This window comes from Accipiter gentilis, chromosome Z, assembly GCF_929443795.1.
Source record: "Accipiter gentilis chromosome Z, bAccGen1.1, whole genome shotgun sequence".
Classification (NCBI taxonomy): domain Eukaryota; kingdom Metazoa; phylum Chordata; class Aves; order Accipitriformes; family Accipitridae; genus Astur; species Astur gentilis.
The window spans coordinates 78,988,969-79,006,009 of NC_064919.1; the positions used below are offsets into that span (position 1 = coordinate 78,988,969).

Here is a 17,041-nt window from a genome sequence, read left to right on the forward strand (position 1 = left end):
TGCCTCCAGCAGTTACCCTCCATCATTGAGTGCTCTGCATACCAGGGCGGTATCCCAGAGTATCATCCCAGGACTTACCCGTGGCTGCAAGAGTCACTGTCAGAGGTGGGGATGCTCCGAGTGTCCCAAAAGTGCAGGACAGGGGCGATGATGAAGACAGGCACTGCTATAACCTGGGCGAGCACATTGATTTGTCTCAGTCAAACCAAAGCCCCAGCAGCTCTGGGGAAACCACATCCCTTGGTAGACTGACACATTTGTTTCAGTGGCAACAGAAAACGGGATGGAAATGAGACTAAATTCCTGGCCACCACCCCTCAAGCGTCTCTACATCTCTGCATCCCCCACTGGGCTTATCCATCGCTCCTTGCAGAGCGCAGGACGTGCCAACCCAGTGCAGAAGCACCGCAGCTCTTTCCTAATCCCTCACAGCCCTATTAACATGCCATAGAGGGATCAAATGCCTCCATGGGACCTTGATGCATTTTTAATGTATTAATTCCACACTTGAGCTCCAGCTCAGCTCCCCAACTCATCCTTCCAGAGCAGCTCAGGCCAGGGATTGTGGAGGATGTGTTTGCCCTGATGCTGGGGGATGGGGGCTTAGGACACGGGTGACCCCATCACAGGGGCACTTTTCCCAGGATGATCTCCAAAAGCTCCCCTGCGGAAGTGAAAAGGCATCGAGGCACATGCCTACAGAGAATCCCAATGGGCCTCAGTTTCCTTTTGATGCTCCCAAGTCAGGAGCAACGTCAGGGTCCCCCACAGCTCCTCTACTCCACCGTCCTGCACCCAGCTAGGCATTTTTAATCTCCTCACCATAGATACATTTTGGATTACAACTGGACTGTAACCATCAAAATATAAAAGGCTTCGGGGCTTTACAGCATGGCAGCAATGGCTCCTATGAGTTGCAATGCCTTTGCATCCCCAGCAGCTCCATTTGCACCAGCCCGATGCCTCCCCGTACCACAGGAAAGGCTCGTTGCTCCCTTCCAGCCCTTCACACCCTCTCGCAGAACCTAAACTATTCAGACAAGAGGAGGTGGATCTATGGTAAGGAAGCGGGGGGCTCCATATAGCCAGGGTCCAGCTCTCACACCCGGCTGTACCCCCAGCTCCTCCTCTGCCTGCTGCTGACTTCCACTCTGAATGTTTCAGATGTTGGGGTTTTTTTTTCGGGGGGGGGGGGGGGGGATTTAATTTTTATTTTAAAAAAATTTAAAAGAATAATTCTCAGACCACCTCTGAGCTATTTTAGCAGCAGCTAAACACCAGCAGCTCCTACCTGCCAGGGACGGCATCCCAGCATGGGTACCAGCGCTCCTCGGCACGCGCTGCCTCCCCAGCCTCCATCCTAAATCACAACACAACAAACAGGCTGTTCATTAGGCACTGTTTAATTAAGCAATATGGATCCTGCCTCGATATTTACAATCCCACTTGTTCTGATTTATTAGAGAGAGAGTCTCGTTTTTAAAGACGGCGACTGTAAAGTTTAATACCGCTTGACTTACTGCGAGTTTCATTTACGGCCCCGGGCCGAGGTGCTGCAGCCCAGGCTGGGAGCCAGTGGGCTATTAAATCAGAGCTAACTGCGTGTGCAGGGAGATGACTAGCTTCGTTACAACCGGTTCAACAGCTAATTACCCCAGTCTGGATTCCCACATTTAAGCCAATTCATTGCTGCTTTTCCAGGGCCCTGGGGAAGAGCGGCGAAGTTCGGAGGTTGGCGCAAAGGCACTTGTTGCGATCAGAAGGGATGGGGGCCATGATGGCAAGAGCAGAGCCCAGAGAGACACTGCTTGTCCCAGGAGGGAAGAAAGCAGTTTGTAAGAGGCCAGACTCTGAGCTGGGCACCCCCCATGCCATGCAGCGGGATGCTGTGTACAATGATGGTTCCAAGCTCAAGGGTCACCCCAAAACCCACCACCTCCTCCCCAAAACCCTTGGGCACCTCAGGAGCCCTGAGGCCAGATGGTGGAATGGCTTGTGGGCTCCAGGATGGGGTGATCAGGGGGGAAGGATGGGGCCAGCATGCAGGAGGGCCACATCTAGCCTGGGTCTGAGCATCACACTGGCCAGACACTTCTCCCTGCCCCCAGCCCCACAGGTAGGCATGGGGGAGCAATGCACAGATGGGGGGGAGGGGGGCACAGCCCTCCCCACAAATTGGCATCTTGTAGGTAGGAGGAGAAGATTTCTCTCCTTGCAAGATATTTCTAGCCCCCAGGAGCCCACTCACAGACTCGACAAGGATAGGGGTCTCATTAAGGAGTTATGAGAATGACACTTTAGTGACAAATAAAAACTATTTGTGCAAAGGCGTGATGGCAGATGGTGCTGGGCATCCCCCCACATCAGCTGTGAGGCATCACTGTCCAGGACCTACCCCTGCACGGCCCTGGGGCTTCCCTGAGGGAAGGGGCTGCAGGGGAGATGGGAGAGCACAGAGGCGGTTGCAGCATCCCTCAGCTCAGCCCAGGGACTGGGCTGCGGCTGCCCCACGCCATGGCTGGGCACAGGGAAGGGGAAAGGGGGCAACAGTGCCACAAGCAGAGCTGGACCCCCTGGCAGACCCCGGGCTGGTGATGAACCAGCCCCTTGCTGCACCATGGCGGCCCTCCACGGCAGCCCCAGTACCCGTGGTAGGCAGGACGAAGGCTGCAGCCCCGCAGCCCCAGGCAGAGAGAAGGAAGAGGAGCAGCTCCAGGGCCGAGCATCCCAGCCGGCAGCCTCCGTGCAGTGACTTTGCCAGGCCTCAGCCCTCTCCCAGGAGCTGGCTAAGCCTTGGGCAGCATCAATTCCTCCCTGCTTCCCACTCCTCCCCGAGCCTGCAGTGCTCAGAGCCAGGCTCAGAGCTCCCCCCAGGGAGGAACAGGAGGCAACGCAGAAAGACAGGGACAGCACCAAGCAGCATGGGGCTGCCGGCACAATCCCTTCAGCCCCCAGTGTTATGCCCCCCCAGCAGCTGGGGTTCCCCACCAGAGACCCCAAACCTCCCACCCGGGCCCGAGAGCCACGAGGACACAGGCAGAGGCACTTTGCTTCCAGGTTTTATTGGCCGGGGAGGCCGTGCACTCCAGTCCCACCAGTAAGACTGGACTGGTAAGGAGGGTAAGCCCTTTAGTGGTGGTAGGAGCACTCTGCAGAGGTGGAAGACATAGCCTGGGATGGGGAAGGAGGCAGAAGGAACAGCATCACCTGTGCAAGGATGCCACAGGATTAGGACTAGGGTACCTGAACAGGTAAAACCAGTCCCCAAGTTGGGCCAAGCCACAACAAGGCTCAGAAGCAGCTGGGAGACCAGAGGGCTCACAAGTGACATGAGTTCCCAAGCCTCAGCTCTCGCCAGCCCCAGGTGACTGCTCTCCCTGGCCTCACCGAGCACAGCTGAGGACTGGCTCCGCTGCTCCCCATCACGACATCTCCTTGGCCCTCTGCTTGTAGTGCACCTCGGGGAGGCTCCTGAGGCGCTCAGCTGCCTGCGGGGCACAACACAAGGGGCAGCCAGCAGCCGGTCCTGGGGACAGCCCTGGCACAGGACCCCCTGGCTCCCCACAGTCCCCCCTCTCTGAGCTGCGGTCACCTGCTCTGGGGTGAGGTCCCGCTGCGCCTGCGCCAGCATCTCGTAGCCCACCATGAACTTGCGGACGGTGGCGGAGCGGAGCAGCGGAGGGTAGTAGTGGGCATGGAGCTGCCAGTGCCCACAGTCCTCCTCCAGGTAGGGGCCCGTGGGGGCTCCTGTTGGGGATGCAGCCACTGCATGAGCCCCGGGGAGGGGATGCAGATGAGAGAGTTGCCAGGGTCCCCCAGCCACCCCACTCACCATGCCAGCCCATGGAGTAGGGGAAGGAGACTTCAAAGAGGTTGTCGTACTTGATGAGCAGCCTCTGCATGATGGAGGCCAGACCTGCAGGGGAGTGCCAGGCAGTCGCACCCTGAGCTGGCCAGCCCCCTCCAAAGGAAGGCAGCACATGGGGCTTGAGGCAGGGGGGGCCACCCTCAGCACCACTCCCTGGGTGGACATCAGTGACAGGCAGGGGGGGGATGCACTTGGCACTTCCCCCCCTCCTCACCCATGCAGACAGCCTGAACAACATGGCAGGAGGAACCCTCATTCCTCACCAGCCAGCACCCCAAAAGTATGGGGCATCATGTGCTTCATCACCCCAAAAAGGACACCAGTTCCCCCACCAATGGGCATCCAGTTCTTGCCTTGGCAAAACAGGGATGCTAGTGCCCCCCCAAGCTGAGCCTGGCAGCCCCGCACCCCAAGGGGACACAGACCCTCCAGCACCAGCAAGACTGCCACAAAGCTGCCTCCTAATGAAGACCGATCCCAAAGGATGTGGGACAGGGGCTAACGAGGTGCAGAGCCACTCACTGTCCCTCTCGCCCTCATGGAGGTCCTGGAGGCGGAAGACGTGGCGGCGGGGCAGCAGCAGGGTCTGGTAGGGCCAGGTGGCCCAGTATGGAACCACAACCAACCAGTCCGCGTTCTCCACCACCAGCCGCTCCTGTAGGACACAGCACTTCATGGGAAGCCCCAACACCCTGGGGATGGGCGTTCCCAGGGGCCCTGCTCTTGGCGGCTGGGGGGCCCACCCCAGCACATATCCAGCTCCCAGGGAGGAGATATGGGCAACAGCCATGTCCTCACCTTTCGGCGAGCCTCCTGCTCAGCATACTCCAGCAGCATGGGCACGCCGTGCTGGCTCAGGTACTGCCGCTGGGTCCGGTCCTCCATGCGTGCCTCGTTCGGTAGGAAGCTGCTGGCCCACACCTGGGAGGAACATGGGGGCACAGGGCTGGGTTACCCGCACCCCGCATTTGCAAAGGTGCCCCAGCCACGCTGCCCATATGCAGGTCCGTGCTGCCACCAGGTGGAGAGTCCGACATGTGGCAGCCACAAGGGACAGTCCTCCGGATGGGGGGTGACAGGACAAACATGGGGGTATCCTCGCTGCAAAAAGCTTTGGGACCAGGGCAGGGGGATTCCCGTTCACATCTTCCCCCTGGGTTTGTTGTAGGGTCACCCACAGGGACTCGTGGTTAAGCCAGGTCACGGGCGGGACAGCCTTACCTGGCAGTGGGGGTGCGGGTTGGAGCAGCCCATCATCGCTCCCTTGTTCTCGAAGATCTGCGGAGGAAGAGGTGCAGCCAGCAGGTCCCAGCCTCAGGGTCCCTGCTGCAGGCTGCTGCGGTGTCCCCGGCACGTCAGGAAAGCATCCCACAGGAGACCGGAGCCTCATACCCCCCTGGAAATACTCAAGAGGGCATGAGGTACAGACAGGGGACCCACACGCGACTGGGATGGTCCCAATCCCGGGCGCTGCCAGAGCACCCAGCCCTGGCCCCCCGCCTCCACCCAAGATCCCCAGGGCAAGGAGAGAAGGGCAGCCCCCACCAGCCCCGGACCTGCACCCAAGGGTAGGAGGCACCCAGTTCGACAGTCAGCTCTGCCCACGCGTCGATGACAGCCCGGATCTCTGCCAGGGACATGAGGGGCAGCGTCAGGTCCGACCAAGGGTGGAAGCACATCACCTTGCTGTGGAGGAGACACGCGTGGCTGGGACGGCAGGGCATCTCTGGGGACCCCCACAGCCCTGCCGGGTGCTGTGGAACAGGGGACAGGGATAAAACCCCAAAACAGAGCAGGCGTGCACAGAACAGGCACCGCAAGGAGGGGAGCAGCCTCAGTCCAGCTTCATCCCATGAGTTCTGGCTGACATAGTGGCCGGGACCCCCTGGAGCCATGGAGGTACTTACCACACACCCCGGGCTGCTGCAACTCGAAACAAGGGGTGATCGTTGTCACCTGGGCAAGGACAGAGAGTGGGGAGGAAGAGGATGCTGGGCCAGCACCTACTCCTCTCCAGGCCACCGTGCAGCTCCCCCAGGACCTGAGCCGGGAGGTCCCCGGCAGCCTGCTCTCCCCGCGGAAGTTACCAGGCTCGGGAGCATCGGGCTGCAGTGCAGGGAAGTCATTTGGGAAGACGAAGGTGCCCTCGTACTGGGGGTTCACCTGCCAGGGCGAGAGTCGGGGTCAGGGGCAGACGGGGCGGTTGGGGAGCCTGGACGCCTGGGTCCTTGGTGGTACCTTGCCGTTGGCCCGGGTGGCCCCGGGGCAAAGAGGGTTGTTGGGGTCCCAGCGGGGGACATCCTCCGGGGGTGGCTTCTCCAGCTGCCCCTGCCAGGGTCGCTTCACCCGGTGGGCCGACACCAGCACCCAGTCATCCCGCAGCGGGTTGTAACGAGCGTGCTGGTGCTCTGCGGGGAGAGACGAGCGGGGCGTCAGGGAGGACGGAACGCGGGTCGCAGACCACCACCACCCCCCCCCCCCCCGCCATGCCCCCTCCGCGGGTAACCCTGCGAGAAGGTCTGCACCCCGCTTTAAGCCCCCTTCAGCTTCACTCCTTCCTCCCCGCCTGAGGCCGGCGGGGAGGGTTCCCCGCTGCCACCACCACCCCCCCCCTTCCCCGGGCAGGGAGCGTCCCCCGCAGCCCCCCGGCTTTCCCGGCGCTGGGCTGGGCTCTGCCGGGGTTCCGGAGGGAGGCACAGCCCCCACCGTACCGCTGGCACGAAAGCGGCCGGCCTCCTCCTCTTCCTCCCCCGCCGGCGATGGCTCCATGCCCCCGCCGCTCCCGGAAGCCCCGGCGGTAGCACCGGCACCGCCCCGCGGGTCCGGCCCCTTCCAGCCGCCTACCGCCGCCCCGCTCCGCCCCGCCGCGCCGGCGCAGGGCCGCCCGCGGCCGGGCATGGCGTGGCCGAGGCGGGTACGCTCCCGCTCCCGTTCCCCGTCCGGCTGGCGGCGGGGCGGAGCGGCGGCGGCGGTGGCGGCGGCGGCGGGTGGCGGCGGCGGCGGCGGCATGGGGTCGGCGGGCCGGCGGGTGCTGCGGGCCGGGCTGGCGCTGGGCGCGCTGGCGCTGGTGCTGCAGGGGCTGCGGGGCTGGCTGGCCTCCAAACGGTACGAGTTCACCCCCGCCGAGATCGCCCAGCTCGCCCGGCACCACGCGGGTACGCGCCGCCCGTGGGGAAGGGGCCCACCGGCCGGGGGGTGGCGGGTGGGGAGACGGGACCGAGGAGGGATGGGAACGGAACCGGGGACTGGGGCGGGGGCGCGGCGGCCTGGGCTGGGGAAGGGATCCGTAGGGGGGACGAGAGGTCGAGGAGGGGCTGGTACGGGGGGGCCGGGATCACGGGGGGAATGGGGCTGGGGTCAGGGAGGGGCTGGGGGGCTGCGAGTGGGACGGGAAGGGGAGCGATGCCGGGGAACAGGGTCCAGGAGCATGGGGGGAAGTGGGGTGGAGGAATGGGACTGGAGCGAAGAAGGGATGGGGACTAGGGCAGCAGCACCACCCAGCCTGGTTGGGGCTGAACCCGAGGTTAAGGTGGCTCTCTCGGTGCTGGGGCTGGGCCAGGTCAGGGGACCAAGCCCCAGGTGGGCCAGGGGCACAACCGACCCCCCAACTAGGGCTGGAGGGGAGGGCTGGCCCCGTAGGGCACAGGGTGTTTGGTCGCAACAGAGGTGCTACACGTCACCGGGGCAGGGTCGCTGTCACCTTCCTTGGGTCCCCCATATAGCCCAGCACCTAGGGTGGGCTCTAGACTGTAGCACTCGGTGCTGCACATCCTCCGTCACCATCTGGGTAGGCAGTGGGGCTGGGTCAGCGGCCATGGGGGCTGAAGGCTGGAGAGAGGAGACATCTTCCCTAGGCAGATCCCTCTAAGGATGTGCTGGGACCCTGTGGCTGTAGGGGGGGATTCAGGGAGGTGCCAGCAGAGCTTGCTCGATGCCAGGGACTCACGGTGACCCTGGGTGCTGCAGGGCTGGACCATGAGCTGGCTTTCTCCAAGATCATTGTGGAGCTACGGAAGAAGCACCCAGGCCACATCCTGCCAGATGAGGACCTGCAGTGGGTGTTTGTGAATGCAGGCGGGTGGATGGGCTCCATGTGCCTCCTGCACGCCTCGCTCACCGAGTACGTGCTGCTCTTTGGAACGGCTGTTGATACTGGGGGCCACTCAGGTAAGCAGGGAGACAGGGCTGGCAGGTGGGGGGTTTCTCTGAGCTCTTTCCACTCCACTCATTTGGGTCTGGCTGCCCTGCCCATGGTGTGCCTGGGGCCACTGCTCCGCTTCTTTTATGGGGTGCACGATGCTGGAAAACACCCTCTGTGTGGGGACTAGCCCCTGTGGTGTCCTGCAGTGCCTGCAGGTCCCTGTGCATGCCATGTCGTGTGGCCAGGACTCTCCGCATCCAGCTGGCAGGCAGTGGCAGGCATCGCATCTCCCAGTGTTTCAAGAGGGAGTGAATGCCAAACACACTGGAAGCGATGGGGCTTAAGGACACCAAGTAGCCCAGGCTGGTGGGATATGGCCAGTCACACAGGCAGCCTGGGTACCAGACCCGGCTGTGTTCCTCAGTGTGTCAAGGCCCCAGGGCTGGCATCCTTCTCCCCAGAGGGCTGCTCCATGGCTCAGACCTGGGCTCCCAAGCCATCCCCAGCAGCGACATGCTGAGCCAGTGCTGTCTGTCCTCCGGCAGGTCGGTACTGGGCAGATATCTCTGACACCGTCATCTCGGGGACCTTCCGGCAGTGGAAGGAGGGGACCACCAGAAGTGAGATCTACTATCCAGGTAAGTGCAGCAGCCACGGCTCCCTGTGGGCTGCATCCACGTCCTGGGGCACAGCTGCTCTGCAGGCTGATCCTCCACTGTTGCAGAGCCTCTTCCTTCCAGCTAGCAGAAGCCAAGAGCCCAGGATGGGGCAGTTTGTGTCCCCAGGGGCACATCCCAGCATCTCAGTGGGTCCCAGTAAGAGAAGAGTGAGCAAGACTGGGGAGGAGTTGGGTGCTCAGCCCCGCAGGTCTCAATCCAACATGTCTCCTCTTTGGGCATGCTGTGGTTTAACCCAAGCCAGCAGCTAAGCACCACGCAGCCGCTCTATCACTCTCCCTTCTCAACTGGACAGGGGAGAGGAAGTATAACAAAAGGCTCGTGAGTCGAGATAAGGACAGGAGAGATTACTCAAACAACTACCATCACAAGCAAAGCAGACTCAGCTTGGGGAAAATTAACTTAATTTATTGCCAATCAAACCAGAGTCGGGTAGTGAGAAATAAATCTTAAAACACCTTCCCCCCACCCCTCCCTTCTTCCTCCGCACAATTTCACTCCTGAATTCTCTACCTCCTCCCACCAGTGGCAGAGGGGGACAGGGAGTGGGGGTTGGGGTCAGTTCATCACACATTGTGTCTGCCGCTCCTTCCTCCTCAGGGGCAGGACTCCTCACACTCTTCCTTCCCCTGCTCCAACCTGGGGTCCCTCCCACGGGACACAGTCCTCCATGAACTTCTCCACCGTGAGTCCTTCCCACGGGCTGCAGTTCTTCACGACCTGCTCCAGCATGGGTCCCTTCCACGGCGTGCAGTCCTTCAGGAGCACATTGCCCCAGCGTGTGTCCCCTGCAGGGTCACAAGTCCTGCTGGAAAACCTGCTCCAGTGTGGGCTCCTCTCTCCATGGGTCCACAGGTCCTGCCAGGATCCTGCTCCAGCACGAGCTTCCCATGGGATTACAGCCTCCCTCGGGCACCCACCTGCTCTGGCGTGGGGTCCTCCCTGGGCTGCAGGGGGACAGCCTGCCTCACCATGGTCTTCCCCACAGGCTGCAGGGGAATCTCTGCTCTGGCGCCTGGAGCACCTCCTCCCCCTCCTTCGCTGACCCGGGTGTCTGCAGGGTTGTTTCTCTTCCATGTTCTCACTCCTCTCTCCAGCTGCCATTTCTGTCTGTCCCAGCAACATTTTTTTCCCTTCTTCAATATGTTATCCTAGAGGCACTACCACTATCACTAATTGGCTTGGCTTTGGCCAGCAGCGGGTCTGTCTCGGAGCTGGCTGGCACTGGCTCTGTCGGACGCGGGGGAAGTTTCCAGCAGCTTCCCACAAAAGCCACCCCTGTAGCCCCCCCACTACCAAAACATTACCATGCAGACCCAATACAGGGCATGATGCAGGGCAGCCAGTGGAAGCTGTGCTGGTTGTGTTTGTTGGCAGGGGACACCATCGTGCACCAGGCAGGAGAGGCCACGTCGGTGCAGTGGAGCGCAGGTACCTGGATGGTGGAGTACGGCCGGGGCTTCATCCCCTCCACGCTCGCCTTCGCCCTGGCTGACACCCTCTTCAGCACTCAGGACTTCGTCACCCTCTTCTACACCCTGCGCGTCTATGCCAAGGGCCTGCTCCTGGAAGCCAACGCCTTCTTCAGCACCTTGGGCTGCTGAGCCCGGCTCGCTGGGGCACCCTGCCGAGCACAGCTGGCTCCTCTCCTCCCAGCCTTCCTCCCCTCTCCTCCTCCTCCTCCACGAGCCCAGGCTCTAGCAGAGGCAGCAGGAAATCCCCTGTGCCTCCTCCAAATTGCTCTGTCCTTCCCCGTGGGCCAGCTGCGTGCCAGGACAGAGGGACCGTGGTGGTCACAGCAATACAGACCACCAGTTCTCTTTACTGGCTGCCTCTCCCCACTTTTGATCGGAGCCATGTCCTGCTTTTCCATCCCTCGGGGCTGGAGTGGCCTTGCGGGGTATGAACACCCCTGTGTGCCCTCAGTGTGTGGCAGGAGAGGCTGTCCCCGGGCTCCACAAAATTTCTGCAGCTCCTGAGACATCAGGAGGAGGAAGATGCCCTCGGGACAGGGTGCACGGGGTGAGCCAGGCCACAGCACCCGTTGTAAAGATCAGCCGAGAAGTTCCCCATCTCTCTGGCAGTCTGCCGGGACTGCAGGCAGCGCCGGGTGCTATGTCCAGCTGGCAGCATCTCCCATGGCCCCGTCCCTGCTGTTGTGGGTTGGCAGCACACAGTGTCACCCTGGCACGGGGCAGGATCTGCCCTGGGATCCCCCGGCAGTGGGGGGATGCCCAGCCTCTGTGCTGGAGGTCCCTCCCGGTTCCCTGTGTATCATCTGCCCCAGGGGACAGCTGGGGCTGGAAGAGGGTCCCTTTCCCAAAGTCCCCTCCCTGCAGTCCCCCCGCAAGGGGGAGAGCTACCGTCTGTCGCCTTAACGGAGAGGCCCGTTCTTGCGTGGCCTCTGGGCTATGCACATACCCAGTGTCTGCAGGTGCCCAAACCTCTGTACAAGCTCAGGATGGGATCTCGCCCCTCGAAACTCTTCCCCTGGCTGTGAGACCCCCTGGGGACAGCCACCGCTGCTTGGCTGCCGGCACCAGGTCCCGGCTGCTGAGGGAGTGCTGCGTTCCCCCGACTGATCCCGGCTGCGGACCCTGCTTGCAGCCCTGCGGCCGGACCCGTGTGGGCTCGCTGCTTGGCGGAGGGCTTTCACCTCCGTGCTGCTGCCAAACTAACGTGTGTGTCCCTGGCCACCAGGCCAGTAGCATGTTGCTCCTCCTGCTCCCCGGACTGTCCCTGTCCTGCTGACTGGCAGCCCCACACACGGGCTACTTCTTAATTTGCTACCTGAAAAGAGATACAGGTAATAAAATTGTTCATCCCACCCGCTCAGAGTGTCTGGACCCAGGAGAGTCTCTGGAGCATGCTGAGCCCCTGCCATGGGGGTGCTGGATCCAGCCAGCTCTGGGCTCAGCGGGGGTCCAGCTGGCAGCTGGGGGCACCTGGGTGTCCCTGAGGAAGCTGGCATCATCCTGCCCGGGGTCCTAGGAGCTGGGCGTGCAGTCTTGGGCAGGATCAGCCCCATTTTGGCTCCCGGGGTCCGGCAGGAGATGGTGCTGTTACTCCTCTCTCCACTGCAGTCGCTGGGTCCAAAAGCCTGGGCTGGTGCCAGGGCCCTGCTTCCATGGGGGACCCAAGAGTCCAGGGGACTTCATCCTTTTGGGGGACAGTGCTGATGCTGGGCGTGTGGCCCTGAGGGTTGATGGACCCAGATGTAGCAGGTTGGTGGTTCTGGGAGGTTTACACAGACACACAGGTGTACTCCCCAATGTGGGAAGGGCACAGGAGGGAAACACAGGTTATGTAGGCTCTGTGTGTGTGTGTGCATGCGTGTATATGTGCAGGCAGGATGATTTTGTGTGTGTGTGTGTCTTGGCAGGGCAGCTGGGCATGCGTAGGTGCATGCATGCATATAGATAGAACAGTGTGCAGGTGGGTGTAGGCAGAACGGGTGGGGGTTGCACACACGTGCACGTGTGTGTACATAGCTAGAACAATTGGGCATCTGCCCATACGGTCAGAGCAATTGCACATGTGAGTGCTCGGGCATGTATGGATAGGACATTTGTGTATGTGCATGTGGTGTGCCTGGGCAGATGAGAAAATTGTGTGCGTGTATGTGTGTGTGCGCAGTCCACAGTGTACAGACCGGCAGGACAACCAGGTATATGTGTGTCCATTCCTGCGTGCCCATGGGCAGACCATGCAGTGTACACACATGTGTGTGGGCAGGCTGTGTGTGTGTGTGTGTGTGCATCTGTGTGTGTTCATATGGGCTGCAAGGCCACACTGGCCCTATGCCATGCCCATTCCCTGGGGTTTTCCAGAGCCCTGTTGAGGAACACGAGCAATCCTGTGCCGGCCCGCACAGGAAGGCGCTAACTCAGCAGCTCGTATCAATACAGCTCCACTTACAGCGAAGGCCGCGTAATGAAAATCCGATGGGCACGCTGGTGGGAGTAAATAAGTATGCCATTAAAATGAGAAAATCAAAGCTCTGGACAGGTCTTTTCTCTTGCCCATTGATTTCTTTTATTACGGAAATATTGCTGCTAAATAACATTAGTGTGAACAATCTCAGCAGTGTTTTCCGTAGCGCCCGTGTCAATAACTCCATCACGGGCGGGGGATCCCCCCTAGCCTGGCCATGGGGCCAGCAGCCCTGTCCAGGCAAAGGGCTGCTCCGGCGGTACCTTCCTCACCATGCCCAGCTAAGATGGGATGTGCCCGGCAGAGAAACCAGGCAGCACAGGGTGGCTCAGGCAAGTGCCACTGGGACGGTGCTAGGCTGGGACCCAAGAGCCCTGGCTGCATTGCTGCAGCGGGAGGGGTTGTGTCCATTCTAGCACTAAGCAGGGACAGTGCCAGACATTCAAAGGTCCCAAAAAGCAGCCCTTCCCTTCAGGGTGGGCGTTTGCAGCCTATTAAGGAGCAGGTAAGTGTCCCCAGTGACCAGCAGATGAGAGATGGGTCCTGGACAGAGCATGTCCCACAGGCTTTTGTTGCTTCTGACCCTTCCTCCCCACTCCTCATCCATGCCCGAGTCTGTGCTGGACTGACCCAGCTCCCTGTGGCTTGCCATCATTTGGTTCACATGGAGAAACCGAGGCACAGGCTGGAACTCATCCGCAGTCACCCAGCTCCAGCACAGCCCCTGCACCAGGACCGGGGCTTGCACTCAAGCTGTGCCTCTCCCCTTTGGCTGCCCATATGCAGGCACCCAGCATCCTCCAAGATGCCCACAGGTGGCAGGGACATCCCTACAGGGCCAGAGGATGCCACCAGGACACACAGGAGCTATGCATCCTTTGGTACCCAGAGGCAAGGTGGGACCCCAGGGCACCTCAAAGGACACCAAACCCTTGGGGTGTGGCCGGAGACAGGCAAGGAGACTCAGCTACAGGCATCCGCACTGCGGGTCCGACTCTATCCCAGCCCCAGCTGAAGCAACTGCGAGTGGCATCTCCCCAGAGCCATCGCCAGGACAAATGCACATCGCTGCCCACCAAACACTTTCCCCCTGCAGCTCGCTCTATCTTGCTGTCCCTCCACATGCAGTGGGTATTGATCAGCCCGCAGGATCTATCTCCCAATTCCTCCTGCGGTATCTCTCTGCTCCAAGTATCTCTCACTCTGCTCTGCTGTCTGCCATGCCCATCTATACCTCCAGTATCTATCCATGCTGCTTCCACCGCAGCCGTCGATAGCTGTTTGTCTGGGGGATTTCTTTTTCTCTCCAGCTAGGAGCATCACCAGACCCTGGTGGTGCAAAGATGCTGAGTGGGAGGCTGGAGGGGACATGGTCCTTCTTGCTGTCCTGGCGAGAGCCTGAGCATGGACAGACTTCATGACACATGTGCTGAGCCCCAGAGTTGCTGTTGTCACTGTGGAGGCTCTAGGGAGGAACTGAGTCATGCTTGTCCAGCTGGACTGGGTCCCTTGTTGGCCATGCCCAGGGCAATGGGACACGCTGCACCCCATGCAGACCTCGGTGCTGCCACTAGCCAGCCAGGTCACATCCCCCACCCCTGGGTGCTACGTTGACCCAAGCACCCCAACCCAACTGCCTTGGAAGAGGGGAGCTTCCCCAAACACTGGGGTTCCTGCTGGGCCACCGAGAAGTCCCACCACCATCACCATGTTAGATTCATCTCACCCAGCCCAGCCTTCAGCCCTGGTTCCCTCCTCGCCCCAGGGTGCAGGGGTCAGGGCACAGCCCAGCGCAGAGGATGCCAGCACCCTGGGGTGCAATGCAGCAGCACCGGGAGGAGAGGCTGGAGCCATGTGCATGGGGTCCTGTGGAACGAGTCCCAGAGGGGCAGCTGGCCCTGTGGGTCCCTCTGAAATGGGGCCGGGTTGTATCTTCCCAGGGGCAATTCAGCAGGAACGACAGCCAGCCACTGACAAACTAGATGCTCAGAGGGGCTGTCAAGCGCCGGGAGGTCCCTACCCTTGCCGCAGCAGGATGGGATGGGCCAGTGCGAGCTACAGCTGTCCAGCCCCGAAATGGGATGGCCGACAGCTAATTTATCTCCTGCGCAAAGATAAACAGCACCCGGGGGCCCTGCAGGGTCGGGAGCTGCCCTGCTCTCCCGGGAAAGGGGCTCATTTTTCCAGGAGAGCCTCTCTGGCCAGGATGCTGTGCTATGCTGGGTGCTGTCAGGCTGCCTGGAGCTCGAGGAGCCCCCGGGGGTCACCAGCACCGGGGCAGGATGAGGGGCAGTTTCTCCGGAGGCACTTGCGGGAAAGCCAGAGAGCCCAGAAGCGGTGGCTTTTCCCTGCAGAGGGATGCAGTGAAGGGGACAGAGGCTCAGCCCGGGCTGTGGAGTCCCAGAGAGAAGCCAGCAGCTATTTCCACAAGATGCTCCAAGGAAAAGGCAGAATTTGGCTCATGCTGGCTGCCCCTGGCCCCTGCAGCATGCAGGTGGCCCTGGAGGGAACAGAGCCAGCAGCCCTTGGCACTCAGAGCTCTTGTCACCCCATGCTGCCAACACCCAGTGCAGCAGCAGGAGGTCTCGGTGACAAGCTGCTCTGGCAGTGGCATGGGGCAAAAGCCACTGTCCCTTGTGTCCCGATGTCACAGGATGGTGCTGCTGCTTGTCCCCCAGGGATCCGTGAAAGCCTTGCAGCTGCCCTGGCCAAAAAAAGCCCAGGGAAGAGCAAGCATCTCACTTGCCTCCTGCCAAAGTTGCCACCGTAGAAAAAGAGGTCAGGAAAAAGCTGGCAGGCAGGCGGGTGGAAAGGGAGTGAGGAGACAGTGTGGGGATGCTGCTGGTAGGTGAAGCCCTGTGCTTCCCCACAGGCTCTGGCCCACCTGAGGCAGTGGGGTGCTGTGGGTGCATCAGTGGGTCACAGTGCTGCATGCTCACCCCAGCTTACATCCTTGTCTGATGTCTGGAGATGTGCTTGACGGTACCTTGCTGCCTCAGTTTACCCTGTTGCAAGCGGGGATGCAGGGCAAGCCAGGAGCACTGAGTCTCTGCAGTGACAGTGATGGATGGCTTCCTCCTGCCCATGCCAGGCAGGTACTGGGGCTCTGGGAGCTTGTTTGGCTGTCCAGGTCACGCTGCAGTCTGACCCCTCCAGCCAGCGTTCTGGCACACACAGCACCCCTCAGGAGGACCCGTCAGTGGCCCCAGCCTGCAGGCAGGTCTCCGGCCCCAGCAAGGGGCACGCTGCGGTGACCCCCCAGTTCTTGCAGATGGAGGTCAGGGCTTAGTGCTTGGAGCTTGCCCGAAATGCTCCTTTGCACCCACACACGGATTGACAGTGCGGGTACACACACCCACCTGCCCCAAACACATGTGTGTGCATACGCCTGCCTGTGCACTCAGTGCACGCCCCCGCCTCTCCCAACGCAGATTGCACACACCTACAGATGAGCACACAAAATGCACACACTCAGCTCACCACGTACGCATATAAGCACTTACCGTTGTCCCCAACAGCACACACACGCGTGTGTACACACTGCACACACTCAGCCCCTCTGACACTGCACGCTGCTGTACATATGCACGTGCATGCAAACGGCTCCATGCAATGTACACATGTCCTCTACTCCCCTGGGGCATACGCACACCTTAAACCCAGCGCGCACACATGCACACACAAGGCACGCTCCTGGTAGGTGTGCACAGGCTTCCCTGCGCACACACATGCAGGGCACTCACCTCTCGCAGTGACCACAGACACACATGTGCTCACACACTCTGCATGCACACAGGTGATGCACACTCAGCTGGCCCGGTGCGTGGACGTGTACGCACGCAAGCACAGTCCAACTGCACAAACGCACACACTCGCGCAATGCACTACCTTCTCCCAGCACACACAGGCATCTGTATGTTCACAGACGCTCTGTGCATGTGTGCAATGGGTGCAGCACCCTCTTACATATGCGTGCACAGACCCCTTGCACACCCCCTCCTATACACTTCCCTCTCCTCACACTTATATGTATTCATGCCTGGACCCTCTGCACGCCCCCCTATGCACTCCCCTCTCCCAGCACCCCCATGCACACGCACACACACACACACACCGGCCCACCCAGCCCCCTGCGCCCCCATCCCCATCCCCTCCCGCGGCCCCGCGCAGGGCTGCCCCGGGCCGGCTTTCAGCGGGCCGGTCCCGGGGCGATCCCCCGGGGCTGCCGCAAGCCCGGCCCTCCCCGGATGACTCCCTTGACGTGCGCTAGCAAATGGGAGCGGGGAGGGGTGTTGCTGCCTGCCTGCCACTTGTTGCAAAAAAAAAAAAAAAAAAAAAAAAAAAAAAAAAGGAAGAAAGAGAGAAAGAAAGAAAAGAGGGAAAAATCCCACCCACCCTCATCTGCTGCGGAATAAAAGAAAT

General features: G+C 61.1%; 2 protein-coding genes across 6 annotated transcripts; one reads left to right on the top strand and one right to left on the bottom strand.

The window, feature by feature from the left end:
* Positions 1-2,845: 2,845 nt before the first annotated feature.
* Positions 2,846-6,656, bottom strand: GALT (galactose-1-phosphate uridylyltransferase). Of its 4 annotated transcripts, none has more exons than XM_049796032.1 (12): positions 6,580-6,656; positions 6,107-6,276; positions 5,956-6,031; positions 5,776-5,824; positions 5,425-5,554; positions 5,090-5,146; positions 4,667-4,789; positions 4,391-4,523; positions 3,833-3,916; positions 3,593-3,747; positions 3,388-3,488; positions 3,104-3,207 (listed from the first exon to the last, which is right to left on the bottom strand). In XM_049796032.1, exons 1-11 carry the CDS (start codon positions 6,635-6,637, stop codon positions 3,423-3,425), a joined length of 1,101 nt encoding a protein of 366 aa, XP_049651989.1. In that variant the 5' UTR covers positions 6,638-6,656; the 3' UTR covers positions 3,104-3,207; positions 3,388-3,422. The 4 variants fall into 4 exon arrangements, with proteins under 4 accessions (XP_049651987.1, XP_049651988.1, XP_049651989.1 ...); XM_049796033.1 differs by having other exon boundaries at positions 3,144-3,243; XM_049796030.1 differs by having other exon boundaries at positions 2,846-3,243; positions 3,388-3,747.
* Positions 6,657-6,870: 214 nt separating this feature from the next.
* Positions 6,871-11,506, top strand: SIGMAR1 (sigma non-opioid intracellular receptor 1). Of its 2 annotated transcripts, XM_049796046.1 has the most exons (4): positions 6,871-7,023; positions 7,835-8,035; positions 8,555-8,647; positions 10,064-11,506. In XM_049796046.1, exons 1-4 carry the CDS (start codon positions 6,876-6,878, stop codon positions 10,288-10,290), a joined length of 669 nt encoding a protein of 222 aa, XP_049652003.1. In that variant the 5' UTR covers positions 6,871-6,875; the 3' UTR covers positions 10,291-11,506. The 2 variants fall into 2 exon arrangements, with proteins under 2 accessions (XP_049652003.1, XP_049652004.1); XM_049796047.1 differs by lacking the exon at positions 6,871-7,023 and having other exon boundaries at positions 7,937-7,988.
* Positions 11,507-17,041: the final 5,535 nt, after the last annotated feature.

Bases quoted from the DNA above. Each gene is read 5' to 3' on its own strand.
- GALT (XM_049796030.1), bottom strand. From the start codon at position 6,637: ATGGAGCCATCGCCGGCGGGGGAGGAAGAGGAGGAGGCCGGCCGCTTT. The intron at 5,825-5,955 runs GTAACTTCCGCG...GTCCTTGCCCAG, and splicing joins GCCCGATGCTCCCGAGCCTG to GTGACAACGATCACCCCTTG. The intron at 5,147-5,424 runs GTCCGGGGCTGG...CTTCCTCCGCAG, and splicing joins CCTCCTACCCTTGGGTGCAG to ATCTTCGAGAACAAGGGAGC.
- SIGMAR1 (XM_049796046.1), top strand. From the start codon at position 6,876: ATGGGGTCGGCGGGCCGGCGGGTGCTGCGGGCCGGGCTGGCGCTGGGC. The intron at 7,024-7,834 runs GTACGCGCCGCC...TGGGTGCTGCAG, and splicing joins GCTCGCCCGGCACCACGCGG to GGCTGGACCATGAGCTGGCT. The intron at 8,036-8,554 runs GTAAGCAGGGAG...GTCCTCCGGCAG, and splicing joins TGATACTGGGGGCCACTCAG to GTCGGTACTGGGCAGATATC.